Source organism: Protopterus annectens, chromosome 9.part0 (assembly GCF_019279795.1).
Source record: "Protopterus annectens isolate FY-2018-M chromosome 9.part0, PAN1.0, whole genome shotgun sequence".
Lineage (NCBI taxonomy): Eukaryota > Metazoa > Chordata > Ceratodontiformes > Protopteridae > Protopterus > Protopterus annectens.
Genome location: NC_056743.1, coordinates 159,108,135 through 159,128,565, shown reverse-complemented (window position 1 = coordinate 159,128,565; position 20,431 = coordinate 159,108,135). Strand labels below are relative to the sequence as shown.

General features: G+C 39.5%; 1 protein-coding gene across 5 annotated transcripts in view; it reads right to left on the bottom strand.

The window, feature by feature from the left end:
* LOC122811105 (para-nitrobenzyl esterase-like) overlaps positions 1–20,431 on the bottom strand; it is a 284,915-nt gene that overhangs the window by 24,997 nt on the left and 239,487 nt on the right. For all 5 annotated transcript variants that reach the window (XM_044082687.1, XM_044082684.1, XM_044082685.1 and 2 more), the window contains 2 exons: positions 19,077–19,298; positions 3,020–3,166 (listed from right to left, as the gene is read on the bottom strand). In XM_044082687.1, the coding sequence (XP_043938622.1) occupies positions 3,024–3,166; positions 19,077–19,298 (365 nt within the window). In that variant the 3' untranslated portion in view covers positions 3,020–3,023. The remainder of the gene's footprint in view (positions 1–3,019; positions 3,167–19,076; positions 19,299–20,431) is intronic.

The window sequence follows — 20,431 nt, the reverse complement described above, 5'->3', positions numbered from 1 at the left end:
TAGCTACAGTTTACTATCTTTAAATCATTCTTTGTTCATCCTTCTCTAAATGAAAAGCTCTATATCCTTGTAGTGTCCCAAAATTGAAGAAAAAATACATTTGTCCTTCTGGGTTGCCTTTATTGACCAATGTAGCTGCCCCATACAGCAGAACTTTTTTGAAAATAGTTGCTAGGATACATTAAAATGATAGTTCCATGTGGAGTGGGGTTAGCATCTCTGTTATAATATTTGTATTCATGAAACTTTCTTACGGTGCTTTATTTCTTCCTTTCCTATGAGCTGTTTTCTAATTCATGGTATGTGTTAACATTTGCAAATGAAATAACTTGGTACATTTTCCTGTTGGAAAAATAATGCTTCTTGCACAGTAAGTAAAATCAGTCAAACACACAACACTATCTACGACATATCTGACCCTTCCTCATGATATATTTCCTCAAAGATATTATGCATTTTTTTTTACTTTTGCCCATTCTGCTCTATTTCATAAAATGACACTGTGCTACAAACAGAAATCTTGGCTGCTTTTCATAATTGATACTACTCACATTAATGTTTTTAATTAAATGTGACTTTTGGTTAAAATTGATTGTCTAAAACTTAATTTTGTTATTAAAAAGCCTCACACATTCCCATGCAATGGACGTTATACCTCAGCAACCCCTAAACATATATTACAACCAAAGCTGAAGTCACTGCAGTTCGGGGAAAAGATGTACATTTAGTGTGAAATGTAGTTTAATAAAGATTGCAGAAGTATATTGTTTGGAGGAATGTATAGCGAGTGCCTCATGACATACCTGAAACTTAAACTGCCAAAAATCATAAAATAAATACAGGACTGCTACCATGGCAATAAAGGTATAAAAACATTTTAATGAAACAATAAAACATTGATCAGTCTCAGCATGAAGTTATGGGAAAGACTAGTGGAAGCTAGGTTAAGAAGGGACGTGATGATTAAGGAGCAGCAGTATGGTTTCATGCCTGGAAAGAGCACTACAGGTGCAATGTTTGCTCTGAGGGTGTTGATGGAGAAGCACAGAGAAGGTCAGAAGGAGTTGCATTGTGTCTTTGTGGACTTAGAGAAAGCATATGACAGGGTGCCTAGAGAGGAGTTGTGGTATTGTATGAGGAAGTCGGGAGTGTCAGAGAAGTGTGTAAGAGTGGTACAGGATATGTACAAGGGTAGTGTGGCAGTGGTGAGGTCTGCGGTGGGAGTGACGGATGCATTTAAGGTGGATGTGGGATTACATCAAGGATCAGCTCTGAGCCCTTTCTTATTTGCAATGGTGATGAACAGGTTGACAGACGAGATCAGACAGGAGTCCCAGTGGACTATGATGTTTGCACATGACATTGTGATCTGTAGTAAGAGTAGGGAACAGGTGGAGGAGACCCTGGAGAGGTAGAGATATGCTCTAGAGAGAAGAGGAATGAAGGTCAGCAGGACTAAGACAGAATATATGTGTGTGAATGAGAGGGAGGATAGAAGAATGGTGAAGATGCAAGGATTAGAGGTGGTGAAGGTGGATGAGTTTAAATACTTGGGATCAACAGTTCAGAGTAATGATGAGTGTGGAAGAGAGGTGAAGAAGAGAGTACAGGCAGGATGGAGTGGGTGGAGAAGAGTGTCAGGAGTTATTTGTGACAGACGAGTACCAGTAAGAGTGAAAGGGAAGGTCTACAAGAGGGTAGTGAGACCAGCTATGTTATATGGGTTGGAGACAGTAGCATTGACAAAAAGGCAGGAGTCAGAGCTTGACATGGCAGATTTGAAGATGTTAAGATTTGCACCTGGTGTGATGAGGATGGACAAGATTAGGAATAAGTATATTAGAGGGTCAGCCCAGGTTGGAAGGTTTGGAGACAAAGCCAGAAAGGCAAGATTACGTTGGTTTGGACATGTGCTGAGGAGGGATGCAGAGTATATTGGGAAAAAGATGCTAAGGATGAAGCTGCCAGGTAACAGGAAAAGAGGAAGGCCTAAGATAAGGTTTATGGATGTGCTGAGAGAGGACATGCAGGTGGTTGGTGTGACAGAGCAAGGTGCAGAGGACAGGAAGAAATGGAAGCAGTTGATCCGCTGTGGCGACCCCTAATGGGAACAGCTGAAAGAAGAAGAAGAAGACTGAAACAATAAAACAGATAAACGCAGATCAGATCAAAGTATTCTGATACCTTTATTGCCATGGTAGCTGTCCTGTATTTATTTTATGGTTTATCTTAATTATGTGTTTGCAGTTATGGCTTTTGTTTGCTCCTTGACCGTTTTTATTCTCCTTAAACTGCCAAAATTGCAGACACAAAACAGTGAATCAAAATTCACTGTGACATTATTTGATGTATTTTAAAGGGAGCTTCACCCTCCTGTGAAGGAGACTGTACATCCCTTACCACTATTTCTTAACTCTGAGATAACTGTACTTTAGAGTAAGGGGAATTCTCTGAGATACCACAATCTCAAACTGAATTCATATACATCGGTACTCAAATTTCCTGACTTATTCTTTTGAGAGGCAAAGTTTTCTGTATCACATTTCTGCTCCCTTTGTAAGTGGTCAGACAACTGTCTTTGGTGTAAGAGTAGACCCTAAGAGATAAGTGTGAGCTTCAGTATTCTGCTCATTGTGTAGGGAGCTTTCTGGTGCTAATCCTGCTGCATCTGAATGACTTGGCAGACTCTGGCAGACTCGTGCTGTTTCATGCCTTTGTGGGTGACCAGATATACTGTGCATCCTTTACCTGCATATGCAGTATCCTGACAGCAGTTGTCTTCTTTATGTTGCCTTATCATAGCTGTTAGCAAGACAGCAAATATCTCACTAAAATCATGAATAAGTTGGTGGCTTGCAGAACATTTAGCTTTTACCATGGACAGATCACCCTTTTTATTGGTAGCATGACTGAGCAGAAATACTGCATGGGTACAAGAAATAAAATACAGAAGAAAAACATTTCAAAATTGGGAAAATGCAAACATGAAAAAAAAATGAATCCAGAGCTAGTAGCTTACCATTTCAATTAATCCAGGCATAGGAAAAGAACCCATTTTTCTCCCAAAGTGCACAGCGATCTGGGTAGTAGTCAGACTTGATGGAAAGTAATTCTGACAGATATGCAATATTTTGTGGGTAAGTACCCCACTCATCTGGCATTTTGCCTAAAACAGAAAAAACATGCTTTAAACAGGCTATTACAATAAAATGTGACTGGCTGCTGCAATGAAACTATAGGTTCACAGGTTCAGTCATAATCTTACGGTCTAATGGCCTTTAGAATGTTGATATATATTGTCACTGGTAGAGACTTAAATGTACCTGTGCAATTCTCAAGTCTCCTTTTAAATGAGTGAAGGTTTAAGGGCAGGGGAAATTTGCTCCAAAGGTAAGGAAGCTAGCCAAAGAGAGACAAATTTGTCACATCTGTTACTGTTTTACTGGACTGTTATGGCAGACTGCCTCTATATGCATATTGGCCCTCTTTAGAGAGTCTCAAAGAGGAGAGGTTCTTTTATGGCATGGAAAACAATGAGAACAGGAACAGCTTTTAAAGTTTATCTGAATAACCAATGTTACCAAGCCCAGTTATCCCTTTAGCAAGGAGACCTTCTACCTGCTCCAGCTGAATCAGGTGTTTTGTTAAGGCAATGCAGAAGTGGGCGTTATATTTTATCACAGACTGAACAATTGAGGTGTTCAGGGAAAAAAGGGACCTCCATAGAGCACCTAATAATTTTATTGAGTATCACATGGATCACACCGAAGGTCCTTCTTATCACCATAGAAACCTACTGGTCAAAGGTGAGATCCTTATCTTTGATTAGACCCAGAGCTTTAACATAATCTGCTTTAAGCTGAATGCCATCAGTATGGTAGGTGGTAGGGACCACATGCTTTCCAAAAGTTAATGTGATGCGTTTGTTAATATTGAAGGACAACACATTATTTTTGCACTATTTATAGAGTGTAGCGGACTGTTTCTGGAGAAGTACTGTATCTGATGGGGAGGGGGGACAATGCACTTTTTCCTGGAACTACTGTACCTAATGGGGGGAGGCAGTACAATCTACGTTGTAGTCAGCAGCGATCTTTGTCTGACAGATGGGCTTTTATCATCAGCCTGTGATTCTGAAGAGAAGGTGTTTAAAAGAAGTGGGTTAAGTCCTCAGCCCTACATCATTTCATTGATAAATGCAAGCTGTGAGGACAGACGATCTCCCATTATCACCAGCTAGGTTCTTTCAGAAGGCCAAATGTAAGACCAATGTTGTTGTTGTTGTGCCTTTCGGCTTTTTCCCGGTTAGGGGTCACCACAGCGGAACTCTGGTCTGCTAATGATTGGCGATAGATTTTTATGTGCCAAGTTGCTGGCCCTGACGCACAACCTTCAATGAAGATATGCCCATTCACACATGTCTCCATACAGAAGACGCTCTATCTGAGAATCGAACAGGACAACGTCTTACTGTGAGGCGACAACGCTACGGCAGCACCACCACCACAGTTACAAATGTCAGACCAATATGACAATAAATTTTATAGGTTACTTGGACAGAGTGATTATAGCTCTGTTGAAGATAGGATTGATATGGGGACAGATTTGGCTAAAGATGGAACATCTGTAAGAAGCCATATTTAAAGAATGGACAGGATGTTGTATTTGTTTGTTTATGTATTTTTAGCAAGTAGGTGAAGTGGACCACAGGGATTCCTTTTCTATCATGACCCAGTTATACTCAATGGTGTAGAATATTATGCAAAATACTTTATTTTGCACTTAATATCTATAAAAGTATTACAGGAAAAGCAGTTATAACCTGAAAAAAATGAATTAAATATGAACAGCTAACAGCTAGCCAGTGCAACTTCTGGAGCAGCTAACAGACCTTGAAACTCTTCAACAGTAAAACATATAAACTACTAAAAGACATAGAAAGCAGTTAGAAAAGTAGAATACACAATTATCATAAATGATCACATTTCTAGTTATTTACGTAATATTAGTCATCCTTGCACAAAGAGCAGTTCAAGGCAAAGTTCAACATGCTATACAGGTAAAACCTTACACTACTTTGTAGATAAATGTGTAATGCTCAGGAAAGATATACTTGTACAAAATGCAGTACAAGGCAGAACATTAACACAGCCGTAGACAACCTATACTACTTCTACCAATGGGTTAATCTGGTGATGCCACCTAAAGAGAAAATTGTATGTATTGTATTGCGAACATAGTACAGGCGAAAGACATGTAGAGTTGGGAGTAGTGAATTTAACTTACAGATCTGATGCATCAGCATTCAGTGTGATGTGGATTGTTTCACATAGCAAAAGCAGCTGGGTGTGGATAAATCAACTTTGTAGAGGGAGATGTATGTATATATTGATATATATATATCAACTCCAAGAAATCTTAGCCTTAGAAGGGGGTGGGTAGCTGCTCCAAGAAGCTTCCATTTTAGAGTTTTATATATACACCCACCCAAAAGCATTTAAAGTTTTTGTTTTTCCAATTATATCACTTGCCTTCTTCAGAGTTTCAATGGACACCTGGTATATTACACATCCTAAGTGGCAAATTGTCTGTCACCAATCCAGACATTTGCAAACAGACTCAAACTGGCACCTTATTATCTAAGGCATATGATCTTTTATTAACAGGATGGTCTAAGAGTGGCAGTGAACTATATCTTGCTTTGCAGTATAAAAAGAATAGTTGCTTACATACCTGGGCATATTATTGACTGGCTCATAGTTGGTGACACCTGAAAATCTGCTATCCAATACACTAGAGATATTTATGAGGATCACCTGGGCACAGTTAAAATGAAGTCCTTAGCAAGAGGTTATGCATAGTAACCTGCAAATGACAAGCAGCTTGAAGAAGAGGTTAATATAGTGACATGAAACTGACAAACAAATTGAAATCTTGGCTCATATGTGTAGGGCACCTGATTTTAAGGGATTGATCACCTTAAGAATGCCCTTCTGAGCCATAGCAGTGGACAAACATACATACTTTGTGGACTTGTTTATAGAAAAAGGAGTCCTCAAATCAACAAATGCTTATTCAAAATGAACTCAAGTGGTTTGCATGGACTCAACTACTTTAATGAAAGCTATTCCATTTTAAGGGTGTGTTCTTAAGATGTGGTCACCAAAGCAAACTGAAGGTGAAAGATGGCCACAGCTCACACTGAAGGTATTTAAAGCTTTAAAGAAACATGACAGTATAAAACATTCAGCCACGAATAGGCTGGCAGTCAGGTTTATATAAATTTTAAATTAAAATACTGAAAACTATGAGCACAGATTACAAAACAAAACAAACAAACAAACAAAGAGTGAAACTAACTGCACAAGCTGAAAAAAATATCTTTCTTACACATAGAAAAGCCAGGTATGCAATCTTAAATGACACACTTATCATGCTATTTTTGAAATAAAATTTAAGGTCACAACTGAAACTTGTTAAACCCTGTATTTGTACATGTCCATGCTAAACAGTTTCAAAATGTGTATAACGAGCCCTTAAGAAATGTTGACACAAGTCAGCATACTTTGAGAATAGACTACCAAATTGATAAATGGAACTCAGACAGTATTAATGCAGGCACGGGTCCCTTACTGTATTCAATGGACAAAGGATAAAATGCCTAGTGAAGACATATGGACCCCATATGGCACACTAGCAAACCTGACAGCCTGGAAGCCATTGGCTGAGAGCTGACATACAATGACTAACACTTTTCTCCACAATGTCAACATGATGTAGGTCATAAATAGAGACAAATGGGAATGCTACATGAGGACCAGAGAAGGGTGTGTGTCCTGATCCATGACCCTAGAAGGATGGAAACCCTGTATGAGAAGTAGGAAGAGCATACACCAATGGAGTCCATGGACATCAAGTTGAGAGCACAGTCAGGAAAGACCAGCAGTCCAGAAACAATCTACATCATCAGATAATTCCAATATGGAAAAAAAATCTGAGTACATTACAAAGGGTTCCACTACAGAACTCTCCTTATGTGAGGCTTTTGGCCTTGAGAAAATGCAGGGATACTATAATGAATGCTACAATGGTACTCCTAATTTATAGAAATATAGTTGGAAACTTCCACAGAGACTAAATTTGAGAGAGAGAAGAGTTTACTTCTAAGTTTTCATCATAAATATATACACAAACACACATATGTGTGCCTGCAATCTTCCATTTTACATATTGTTTTCTCTATTCTCACTTACTGTATCTCAGCTCTACCTTCTCTGTTCACCCTCACTACACTCAGGCTCCCTCTCCTCCTCTACCCTACCCCCATTCCCACCCACCCCCACTTACCTAACATTTATGCCCTAGCCCTCTTCTCTCCTCCTCTACAATTATCCAATCACCACATAAATCCACACCTGGCCTCCAACCCCCTCCCCCTCATACCCAACTTGCACCATTCTTCTACCAAACTCTGTATCCTCCCTGTTTTTCACATATTACATGTTTTCTTTTTAGTACCAAAAAACCCTCTCAACCATGATAACCAGCCTATTACTAACTTAAACACTCCTACTCCTTTCCTCCTTAACATCTTATCACACCAACCTTAATTATCAGCCACCCACACCAACTTTATCTCTGTCCACTAACAAACACTTCATCCGTCTCCCTACTATCTCTCCCTCACTACTTAATTTCTCTCACAGTCAACTACTTCATCACAAACTCCCACAACCACTTCCCTCCCTCTCCCCTAAACTCAAACTGAAACATTATATTTACTCCTTCCTTTTTTCCCAAACCCACACTCCTTTTAACAATCTTCTTAAAAGATGGCGACATACAACCTAACCCAGGACCAACAACATCCCCTATTGCCTTTCCACCCAAAACCTTAACCATAGTATCCATAAATATACACGTATATCCAATAAAATTATCAAACTACATGCAGGGATATCACACTACACCCCCCCACATATTATCACTATTATCAGAAACCTGACTAAAACTGCATATCAGTAATTCACACATTCTTCCCCCTGAGTATAATATCTATTGGCAAGACAGAATAACAAAAAAAGGTGGTGGAGTTGCAATTCTTTACTCTGAACACCTGAATTTTCCCCTTTCCCTACTGCATCACCAGATATTCACCCTGCTGAAATACTAACACTAAATTGCCACATCAACAATCAGAAAAAAACAGCTATCACTGCAATCTATATAGCCCCTGGCAAAAAAATCTTTACTATCAAAAATATACTATCCTGGATCCCCCAAGATATACCATATGAAACTATAATACTTGGGGACACAAATATAGATTGGAGCACCCTAAATACTGAAGCCCCTTCTCAAAGCATAAATCTATTTGTATTTACACAACTAATTATTACTCCCACTTGCCTAAACAAGCAATCCAACACTAGTTCTACACTCGACTGGATACTGACCACTGACCATCACCTCTACCATAACCCATGTTCACTCTCTGATGCCTTAAGTGACCACCCACCCATCTACATCCAAAGACACTCTCCCCAACTCAACAAACCTCATCACTTCAAGTACTGTCATAAACTCTCTGCCTTTGATCCCTCCACTTTTAATGACAGACTCACTTCATTAATTGGTCTAGCCTGCACACACTTCCTCTAAATGATGCAGTACTAGAATGCAACAGCATCTTCCTAAACATCCTTAATGACCAAGCTCCCCCTCATAAAATACACATAAAATCTAATTATGCCCCTTGGCTTACAAAAGGTTCTTGTACCCTCATGCACCAAAGAGACTCAGCTTGGAAAACATGCCAAAAATCCAAATCCACAGCAGACCATCAATTGTTCAGAGAACTCGTGAATCAGACCAAAAGACAAATATACAATGATAAGAAAAATTTCTACCATAATGCCCAGTTCACTCAACAGTCCAACCCCAACATTTCTGGACAAACATCAATGCTGTCCTTCACCCTGAAAAACCGCAAACCCCTAACCTATATCCCAAACTCTCAGCACAAGATACCACCTCTCTACTTAACAGTTCTTTACTGATACCATCAGTAAACTAACCAACACCAACCAAAACCCCGACACCTACTGTCCACCACAATCTGAAGCAAGAGATGCACTCTTTTCTCTCAACCCTATCTCAACCTCCTATATGAAATCACTCCTCCAAAAGCTTAAATCTTATTCTCCTTCTGCTGACAACCTACCACCTCTCTTTCTCAAGGTAGCAGCTAAATCTATTGCCTACCCAGTCTCTATACCCATAAACAGATACAGCAAAGAAGCCACTGTACCTGACATCTGGAAATCTTTCTTTATAATATCCCTTCACAAAGGAGGCAACTCTACTGATCCATCCAACTATAGACCCATTGTTATTCTTTTCCCCTATCTAAAATCCTATAAAAGTGCATACACTCCCAAATGATCAGATTTCTCATCCATAATAATCTCCTAGTGCCTTCACATCCCTTCTATCTTTCACACACACTATTGCAGAAGCTCACAATAATAACAAACTAGTCTCAAGTCTATTCTTAGTCCTATCAAAAGCATTTGACATGGTATCCCACTCCTTACTCCTAACCAAACTTCCCAGCCTTCATCTGTCTTCCACTACTCTCAAATGGTTCTGCAGTTATGTAACAAACAGACAACAGTCCTTCAGATGGTAGTCATTCTGCTCCACTTTTCTACCCATTCATACAAGCATTCCCCAGGGCTCCATCCTGGGACCCTTTCTTTTTAATATCTTTACCAATGACCTCTATACCTCAGCTCTTCATTCTACCCTAATTTAATATGCAGGCAATTCCACACTTATCACCACCTCAGATACATTGTTACAACTTCAGGCACTCATGCTACAATCTTTCCTTTCAGTAGAAAATTGGTTAACTAAAAACCAACTTATTTTGAATCCTAAAAAGACTAAACTCCTCCTCTTCCTACCTAAATCAAGTAACCATCTCGAACCTACTTTCACAGCTTTCTCTTCAAACAAAACCATCATTACAGTAGAGCACCACACAAAAGTACTTGGAATGACAAGAGACGACCAACTAAAATTACATCTACACATACAACAGTCCATCAAGAAAACAAACCAAAAACTAGGCCTCCTGTATTGAAACAAGAAATTCCTAACTATAGAATCTAGACCCTCCCTGGCCAAAGCCTACTTACTCCCAATCCTTCTCTACGCAGCCCTAGTTTATACAAATCTCCAATCCATTATCCTTACCAAAGTAGAACAGACATACAACAAAGTTGCAAAATTTGCAGCTAACCTACCTAACACCTCTCACTACTGAATTGCCCTAAAAACTTCACTGGATGGAGCTCCCCCACCAGCTTAAACTCTCACAACTCCAACTAATTCACTTTTTACTAAACAAACTCTCTGTCCATCCCTGTCCAAAACTGTGACCTTCTATACCCCTCTACACCCACTACAAAGTACTGACAAACTCTTTCTACAAACATAAATACTGTTGGCAAACTTTCATATACATCATCTGTGTCTCTCTTCTGGAGCACACTCCCTTTCACCCTACGTAGCATACCAAACACAAACAGCTTTAAACAAGAATTAAGAAGTACCCTGTGTAAGTCATGGCTATGCCCCTGTCAGGACCCCACTTAACGGGACCTACCACTCTCTACACTTAATCTGACAATCATATTAGTCATTACAAGCCAGCTATGGATATACTGTAAATAAAGTATCAACTCTACAACAAGTCTTATTGTACATGTTACTTTTCTCTGCTTATCTATTCCTCAACTTTGTGTGTATAGAAACATTAGTATTATTACTCAATCTTGTGAAAATTGTACTTATTTCTATTATTAATCAACTGTGTGGCAATTGTAAAACTGAATAATTTTTGTAAATTTTGTCTGGAGCTTTTCTCCTCAGGTCTCTACTGAAAATGGGTCTGTGATCAGCTGGACCAACCCGTTTAACAAATGTGAAATAAATAAATACATGCATATGATTATACAAGCAAATCTCGAAAACTAAAAATATTGACATTCACATAGACAAAAAAAAGGCTATGAAAATACTAAATGCATACAGTTCAGTACAAACCAGAATACATGTGCAATGAAAACAGCCTTGTTTATGAAGCTGTTAAAAAAACTTAAATAATTAAAACACGCAAAAACTACATTTATTTATGTATTTATATTTGTTAACCAGGTTAGTGCACTGATCAATACTGATCAATTTCAGGCTTAGCCTCGGTGAAATACAAAACTATTCAGAAATATAAGCAGTATCAGTAACAGTATTAGTATCAGCATCAGTATCAGTTTCAGTAACAGCAGCAGTAACAATAACAGTAGCAGTAACAGTAACAGTATCAGTATCAGCAGCAATATCAGTAGCAGTAACAGGATCAGTAACAGCATCTGTAACAGTAACAGTAGCAGTAACAGTAACAGTATCAGTAGCAGCAACAGTAGCTGTAGCAGTATCAGTAGCAGTAACAGTAACAGTATCAGTATCAGCAGCAATATCAGTAGCAGTAACAGGATCAGTAACAGTATCTGTAACAGTAACAGTAACAGTAGCAGTAACAGTATCAGTAGCAGCAACAGTAGCTGTAGCAGTATCAGTAGCAGTAACAGTATCAGTAGCAGTAACAGTATAAGTAACAGTATCTGTAACAGTAACAGTAGCAGTATCAGTAACAGTATCAGTAGCTGTAGCAGTAACAGTAACAGTAGCTGTAGCAGTAGCTGTAGCTGAGACTAGTTACACGGAAAAGCTGTACATATACATTCTAGCGAGCAAGCAGAGTGCAATGTGTAATGTACAATTAAATACATTCATTTCTAAAGTGGGTCAACCTTCAGTAAATCTTAAAGAAGAGAACACACTCAGAAAGAGTAAAAGGCAAAATAGAATTCCCTACAAATTACAATGTTGACAACACCCCCCTGAGTTCCATCCCAGTGGGGCGAGACTTGAACACAGCTTGATAGCAATCTGAACTTTGACCACCAAGTTTCCATGGTGGTAAGGAAAGTCTTCTATGTAGCATATCTCATAAGCAAGAGCATAGCATCCAGGTCAAGAGATGTTATAACTCCAACATACTTGACCTTCATTAGACCATTAATAGAGTATAATGCACCATTTTCCATGTACCTCAACAGACACCTGCAGCAGCTGGAGAGACCGCAGAGGTTTTTCACTAAAAAAATAAAGGGACTCTAAACTATGACCTACGTGGACAGGCTGAAAGCCCTGTCACTTTACTCTGTATCTTATAGACTGCTGAGAGGTGACTTGTCCCTGGCCTATAGGGCAATCTCCAACTCTGCCTTAATGGAAATGCTGCACATCCACAAATCAAATGGCTCAAGTGTCACTTGCTCTAGGGATCTCAACCTAGCTTGTGACATTAATAGAACATGCCAGAGAGACAGATATGTCTCTCAGAGACTACCGCTTCTCTAGAATAGACTTCCTTTTCATGTAGAACAGAGCTCCTCACTGGTCCTATTCAAATTCAACCTAGATAGTTGGATGGGAGACTGCAAATTCACCCCAGGGGTGGCACCCATATCCCTGATGGAGAGGGGTAGCTGGTATAGATCACAGACCCGCTCTGTTCATAAATTCTATCTGAGAACTACCCAAAAAGAACAGATAGGGATACTTGGGATTAACATGGCTAGGCTTGTAAAGGCTCTAGGGCCACTAGCCTAGTAACCTCCTATGAACCCATAAACGTTTAATGTGTTGGGTGATAAGTTCTGTGTTGAAGTAGGAGCGTCTGGCTTGGATGAAGATGTGCTTTTTGAGTTGCATTCTAAATTTGAAATAAGTGTTGATTTCCTTTAGGACTATAGGGACAGTTTGCCAAAGAGAAGTTGGCTGAGTGGAAAATGAATGTGCAATGCTGTGAGGTTTGTCTCTATGAGTAATGAAAGTTGGTGTGGCTTGTGAGTCATGCCTCTGGTTACGTTTTTGTTTTATGGGCAGCCATTTGGCTTTTTCAAGGGTGATACAGTGATGCTGACACAGAAGTGAGTTTGTAATGAATTAAAAGATGCTAGTAGAGATTTTTTGGAGTGTGGCAGTGTTTTTCCTGGAGGGAGAAGCAAAAATCTGAAGTCCTTGTTCAAGCTGAGAAAGGCGAACTTTGCCAATAGTTGCTCTGGCTGGTTGGAATAGAAATGGGGAGATCTTTTTGGCCCAGAAAAGGATGAGTTTATTTTGGTTCTCACTCCATGCAGAAATGAAAGTTTAGGGACTGATTAAGCCATATTCCTAGGTATTTGAAGGTGGAGGCTGTTTCTGTACAATGGTTGTGGTCACCAAAGATAGAGAGTCTGGCACTTGTTGAATTTTTTGTGGAGTTCTGAAAAGGATACATTTTGTCTTTGAGGGGTTGAGAAGTAGTTTATGGTTTTTGAGCCATTGGTGAAGATCATGTAAACCAGACTGGAGCTGCCCCTGAATGTTGGTGTCAGAGTGACCGTGAATGGTTAATGACCATGTCGTCAGCATAGAGGATGACTGGGAGATGTGTGAGGTCACAAGGACGTTTGTTAATATAAAACAGAACTACAGACTGTATATATGACATTAACATTGACATAACACTAGGACATAATTACACTTTTTGTATGTCTAGCTGTAGCAGTACTTAGTATTGCACTTAGAGGTTCTAAGCAGTGGTAGGCTAGAAACCATTTTGTCCATTGCACAGAATACAACTTGTATTTCACGTTATTGCATAAAAAGTAATAAGCATTCAGTCGGCTATTGTACAAGTGAAAGAACCTAGCAATGAGTTATTGCACTTTAAGTAAAAGATATTTCCTTCAGCCTGTGTAGCCACTGACTAGATGACCTGTTGGCTTGCCTTGCTACTCAAATTTAATAGTCTAATGGCCTGAGGAAAGAATCTAGTCGGTTTGCAACATATGCTTCTGTAGCGCTTGCCTGAAGACAAGCAGGAGAAGTGTTCCTGAGCCAGGTGCTTATGATCTTTAACAATCTTTGTGGCTTTTCCGAGACACCGTGCAGAGTGCAGATCCTGTATAGATGGAAATGTGGACCTCATTATTCTGTCTTCCATTTTCACCACCCTTTGGATGGCCTTTCCATGCCATACTGTAGTATGGCTTGTCAAGAGGCTTTCAGTGGTGCCTCTGTAGAAGGTTGTGAGCATCAAAGATGGGAGGTTTTCTCTCCTCAACCTGCATAGGAAGTGGAGTCTTTGTTGTGCTTTCTTGACAATGTGAATAGTATTAATGGATCATGTCAAGTCTTCTGCAATGTACACCCCTAGAAATGTGGTACTCTTCACCCTTTCCACTGTTTCTCCCTTGATTGTGAGGGAGCTTTCTCACCCATTTTTTCCTGAAGTCTACAATTACCTCTTTGGTTTTGTTTATGTTCAGAGGCAGGATTGTTGTCACCCCAGTCAATCACCAAAAAATAACCACACCAGTGCACTTTTTTACCAGTCAATCAGATGTTTCACCTCCTCCTGGTATGCTGTTTCATCATCACTGCTGATTAGGCCTATGACTGTAGTATCATCCGTAAATTTGATGATGTGATTTGAGTTGAACCTGGCTGTGCAGTCATAGGTCAGCATGGTGGACAGCAGAGGACTGAGAACACATCCTTGAGGTACTCCTGTGCTCAGTGTAAGGCTCTTTGAGGTGTTATTCCCAACTCTCAATCTTTGTGGTCTGTTAATAAGGAAGTCCAAAATACAGTTACACATAGGAGTACTGACCCACAAGAGAATCATTTTCTCTGTCAAAGGCAGAGCTGAGTCAATGAATAGCAACCAGATGTAACAGTTCTTGTTTTCCAGATGAGCTAAGGATGTGTGGAGTGACTGCGTAAGAATAAGGTGACAGCTGTCTTTTGGAGCCATGATCTCTTATCTCTCATGTTTCCCTGTTACTTATGTCCAACCTTTCAAGGTCCTTTTCATTTCTCTTTAACTTTCTTTCTCTCTTTCTATTCCCATTTCTAAAGAGATCTCAGTAGTCTGCAGTGAAGTGCTTGGATTGATTTGCAAATTGAAGTGGGTCCAGTTCTGTGGGAAGATTTGTTGTTAAATAGTCTTTGACCAGTCTTTTGAAACACTTTATTACTGTAGAGTTGAGAGCTACTGGATGATAGTCATTCAGGTTTGTTGGTTGAGATGTTTTTGATAGTGGTATGATTGTTGTGTTCTTGAAGCACTTGGGTACTATGGCCTGACACAGAGCTGTGTTAAATATGTCAGTAAGAACTGTGGTCAATTGGAAAGCACAGTCTCTGAGCACTCGTCCCAGAATATTGTCTGGTCCTGCTGCTCTCCTTGGGTTTACCCAGCCTACAGTTCTCTGAATATCAGCTAGGTTGAGACAGAGTGCTACCTCATTTTGCCAGAGCTCACATATGATAAGCATAACTTGAGTGGAACAAAAGTAATACTAAGGTTGAATGGCAAGATATGGGTTAAGGATGTCATTTAGAGACAATACTGCCAGTCTCAGTTAACCTTCATATGTGCAACTATTCGTATATCAGATATATATCACACTGACTCACAGATGTACTACTATTGCTTTAGCTAGTATGAGCATAAAAATAAAAACTTTCAGAATGTGCAGATTTCTCTTACACTGAAAAAGGCAAAAGAAGAGAAAAGCTGTGTATGTTCCATGAAGTGTAGGAACATGTGGGCATTACTCTATGCTGATATTAAAACTCTACACCCACAGTACATAAATGAACATGTACATATGTAGCTCTGCTTCTCAAAATTACTTGTTTACAACACAATGCTTTATCTTAATGCATAACAAGCACACCTCATAATCTCTTATAGCAAGAAATCTGGACAAAGCCCCCAAAATAGGGACAATTTTTAAATATTGCTCTTACAAACTTAGAAAGCTGATAGAATAACAGGTTTTGCATTAGCATGAATTTTCTGAAGGTTATGAAGTCTGAAACTCAAATGTCTGTCATTATTTTCTAACTTCAATCTCGAATGATTTACTACTAATTTGCCAGAAAACTACAATTTTATGAAAAACAGACTAAAAACGTGAGGCAAAAATCTGTACATTCTGCAAAAATCTGTACATTGAGAGGTATGAGGTTGTACCACAGATTATAAATGAACATTTGCAGACATGCCTCAAGCTAGAAACTAGCATAGACACAAAAATTTAACAATTAATATCATAAAAATTCATAATTTACTTCTGAACATACTCATCTGCAATTATCTTAGCAGAGCAAAGAAAATATTTCACATGATCAACACAAACTAGTCAGACAGAATGTACAAGTAAAGATTTGCTGTCTCGGGTCCAGTAATTTCTAAGCCACTTAGCTAAACACACTGCTTTAGTTACTTCTACTTCTGTCTTGGACTTTGGATTAATAAAGTCATTAAGGCATTTAAGTAATAGTAGTGGTAAGTATTTTGGGTACCTAGACGTTTATTCAGACTCACAACATAAAAGACCACGGCTACATCAGCTAGCATGTGTGCTTTGTTAGGCTAATGATTAAGGTCATAGATGGAGCATACAACAGATGGAAAGGAGGGCATTGGAAGCTGGAAAAGGGACGGTATGAGGAGGCTAGGAAAAAGGCAACAAAAGTGGTAAAGTGGTGCGAGCAGCAAGGGTGCAAGGGATTAGGAAGGGGACAAGAATTCTTACTGTACAGTAGAAATGTGAAATGGAAGGGCTGATCTGGTCAAGCTGAACAAATATGAGAAACAGCTACAGGAGACTGAGAAAATGCAGAAATACTGAATGAGTATTTTCTTCCAGTCTTCCCAAAGTAAAGCAAAGGGAGGATCAAATGCTGGAAGAGAGGCTAGGGAGACAGGGAAAGTAGATGACAGACACCAGGAGAAGAAGTGAGGAAGTGGACACAGAGCTGCTGAACTTTGGTAGGATAAAGCACAAGAAGCTGCCTTACAGAGTCCAGAGGAGATCTTCAACAGTTCAATGTCCAGTGCTGAAGTGCCTGAGGATGTGGGGGGGGGGGGGTGGCAGCAACTATAGTACCCTTGTTCAATATGGGAGAGGACATCTGTCATCAGATGTTCAATGTCTTGAAGGAGATGTCAGTCAAATCTGATCCAGTTTTAGGATGGGGTTATGGCAGAACCTGGGAGTGGAGCACTGGTAGATATAGTCTTCCTAAACCTCAGTAATGCCTTTGACTTGGTTTCACATAGGCAGCTGATAGGAAGAGTTTACAGTTAGACCAAGACTGAGAACGTGGATTGCTAGATGTTTCAGGGGTAACACACAGAGGTTTCTGATGAGAGGAACTGTATCAAGGATACAGAAAGTGCTTAGTGGGGTACTGCATTGGACAAACTTAGGCCCAGTACTTTCACTGAGCTTGTTTTAAACATACCTATGGGAAAAGAAAACTCAGGATGTGGTGATGTTGATGGTGATTATATCTGGCTTGGACCTTCAGAAGCAGTGTGAGATGGTAGTGTGACATAAAAGAGAATATTAATGGAGTATCTTCAAGGGGAATTCTTCCAGACAAGTACTAGGTCAAGGTCACACATTAAGCACTGTGTGCAGTTGTGGTGGCCATAGAAGGAAAGAGACATCAGGCTTTAAAGAGAAGTACAGACAAAAACCATCAGAATAGTAGTGGGACAGAGCAGAAAGGGCATGACCAGAGAGCACATAAGAAGAAAGGACATGCCCAGAGAGTACATGAGCTGAAGCTGTTCTTAATAAAGAGCATATGTGTCATGGGGGGCATGGTATTGTACACATTACCATATCAGGGAGACATAAATGGTTCATCCTGATCAGCAAAGAGATAGGGAAGATGAGAGGTTAAAGGCAGCAGACTGAAGGGATAACTGCTCTCTGGATTTCCAAAACTACTACTTAACAGAGAGGGCTGGGACTCCATAAAATGAACTGCTAGAATGTGTGTTGGAGTATGGGTGTGGCAGGTGGAGAATGAATGAAGGGAGGTAGAACATGAAATGCAGTAAAATGCGGAGCAGAAAGCTCTGTTGTCTCCTTCTGCCATTAGACATATATAATGTCATGTAACTTAACCATGAAGCATGGAGACTGAAAAGTACATGTGCATGCTTGAGCCTGTTTTCTAGTTATACAGTTACACAGTAATAGACATAATTCCAAAGTTAAAAACAACTAAACAATTGAGCAGTCCTAATAATGAGACATACATATTGCTTGTCATTTTCAGTAACAGTTAAGTGAGGAATTATTCATAGATATTTATATTATGTTAAGAAAGACTAGAATCAGCCTATTTACTAAAAACGTAAAATGAAAGAAGTTAAGACATTTGCAGAGACTTTATTAAATTTTATTGCTCCACAACAGAAATGTTGCATTCTGCTGCACCATATATCAAATTACCCTAGAAGTTACTGAACAAAATATTAATAATCCAAATATCATATATTCTTTTTTTGGCTCCAATGCCCTCTGCCTCTGACATCTGACCTATCTCCTCTGAGGTCATTCATTCCTCTCCTGCAGGTACAGCAAAACTCTGCCAGTAATGTGAAAGGTGGGCCTCCCTTTCTAAAGAAAGATCAGACATACTGGCCAATGATATGGTGAGACCACTGCAGCCGTCATGTAAATGGCTTGAGGTCAGGGATTTTGGGGTGAAGGGAGATATGAAACTAACTTGGATCAGAATGTGCAAGTAACATCATGTGCATCACCATGCAGAATAACACAGCCACTCATGTTCCCCTACTGGTTGAAGGGTACCCTGCTCACAGCCATTAGATACTCTCCAGTCTCCATCGGGAGGCATTTGGCTGCAAAAAGAACTCACAGCCACCCTGCCAGGATGGGCCAGCTGAAAACAACTGCTTCACTCCTGCTCCTCCCCAACATGGCCTCCAGGACCTGAGCTGCAAACTGAAGTTAGGCTATCTGGGTCACAATCAGGGCTCCCACCGTCTGTGTCATGGAGCCAAATAGCATGCTATTATTGACATCATACAGGCTGAAAACGCTACTTACATTGTAATTACTTACCAGTTTTGGCAAATATAGAGAAGTATTTCTGAAGAAGACGGCTGAAATTTCTGTCTGAAGCAGTTGTACTTCCAAGTACATAATCAAGGGCTCCAAAGAACCCATAAGTATCCAGTAAGTGAAAGGCAAAACGACTGTGGAAAGACAACAGGTCCAGTTCCTTCACCTCCTTTGATGGATTGTAAGTGACCACATAACGATAGACAGGACTGGACAAAGCAGCTGCAGGAAGAATGTTATTTCAGGTTAATGATATCACAGTCTGGTTGAACTGGTACAGAATGACTGGATAAGAATATACCCCCCTCAAGTACATTTTTGTCAGCAAGACTCTCCTGTCTAGACTGCTACAACAGATTTTACATTTATCCTGTAGAGCAGTGGCCTCAGCATTGATGATGAGAAGAAGGACTTACTCGTCATCTCGATTTCTGTAGGGTGTTAGTATGTCCTATTTTTTGGAGACGTACAGCCAAGCACATGCTCAAAACAGGTTCCACATAGCAATTGGGAAACAATCTGTACTCCTGTTATTCAATGTATTAAGTGATACTGTGTTACATAAAGTATCTAGTTATCTCTTACACAGCCTACAACTCAGTATATTCTGTAATATTGTTCTATTTTTTTCGCTAGGGCATTAATCTGTTCTGTGGCAAACAAGGTATCATAAAATTTCCATGATTCCTTAGGTCCATAGTGTACCCAGTAATCTTTATGCATCCTGTCACAGAGGGCAACTAGTGATTCTCTACTACTCATGGTAACTGGTGATCTCCTAAATATCTTATTACCAAGGCTAACCATTAATTCTTTACTTAAGAATATTCTCCTCTAAAGAGTATGACAGATAGTACAAAGGACTAAAACTCTGAGCTGTTAATAAGATGCTTCCTGTGCCCAGGGTGCAGGGTTTCATTCCTTCCACCTTTATTTGACTATTGTGCGACTCTGATGAAATTTCTGACGAATATTCCTGGGTCACCCCTGAGAAGAGACAGTTGCATCCATTGGGTTTTCTGTTTCAAAAATATATAAAACAAATGTATCATCATCTGCAAATTACCCTAGTATCCAGCATAATCCTAATTCCCTACTTTAAGGATTGTAAAGGATTTAAGTTTGCTATACTTGAGGTTATAACACCAAACCCCAGGGGAGGAAACATTAAAGCAATAGTCAGTGAAAGGGAGATTAAATGGCAGCTCTTACTTGATGTGGCAACACCCCCCGGGTTAAATGAAGTTATTCCTACAAAACCCTTAGTAAGGACATAAAAATACATAGAAAAACATAAAAAATCAAAAAGATAATCAAATTTATATAATATTATTTATATTTATATAGATTTAGGC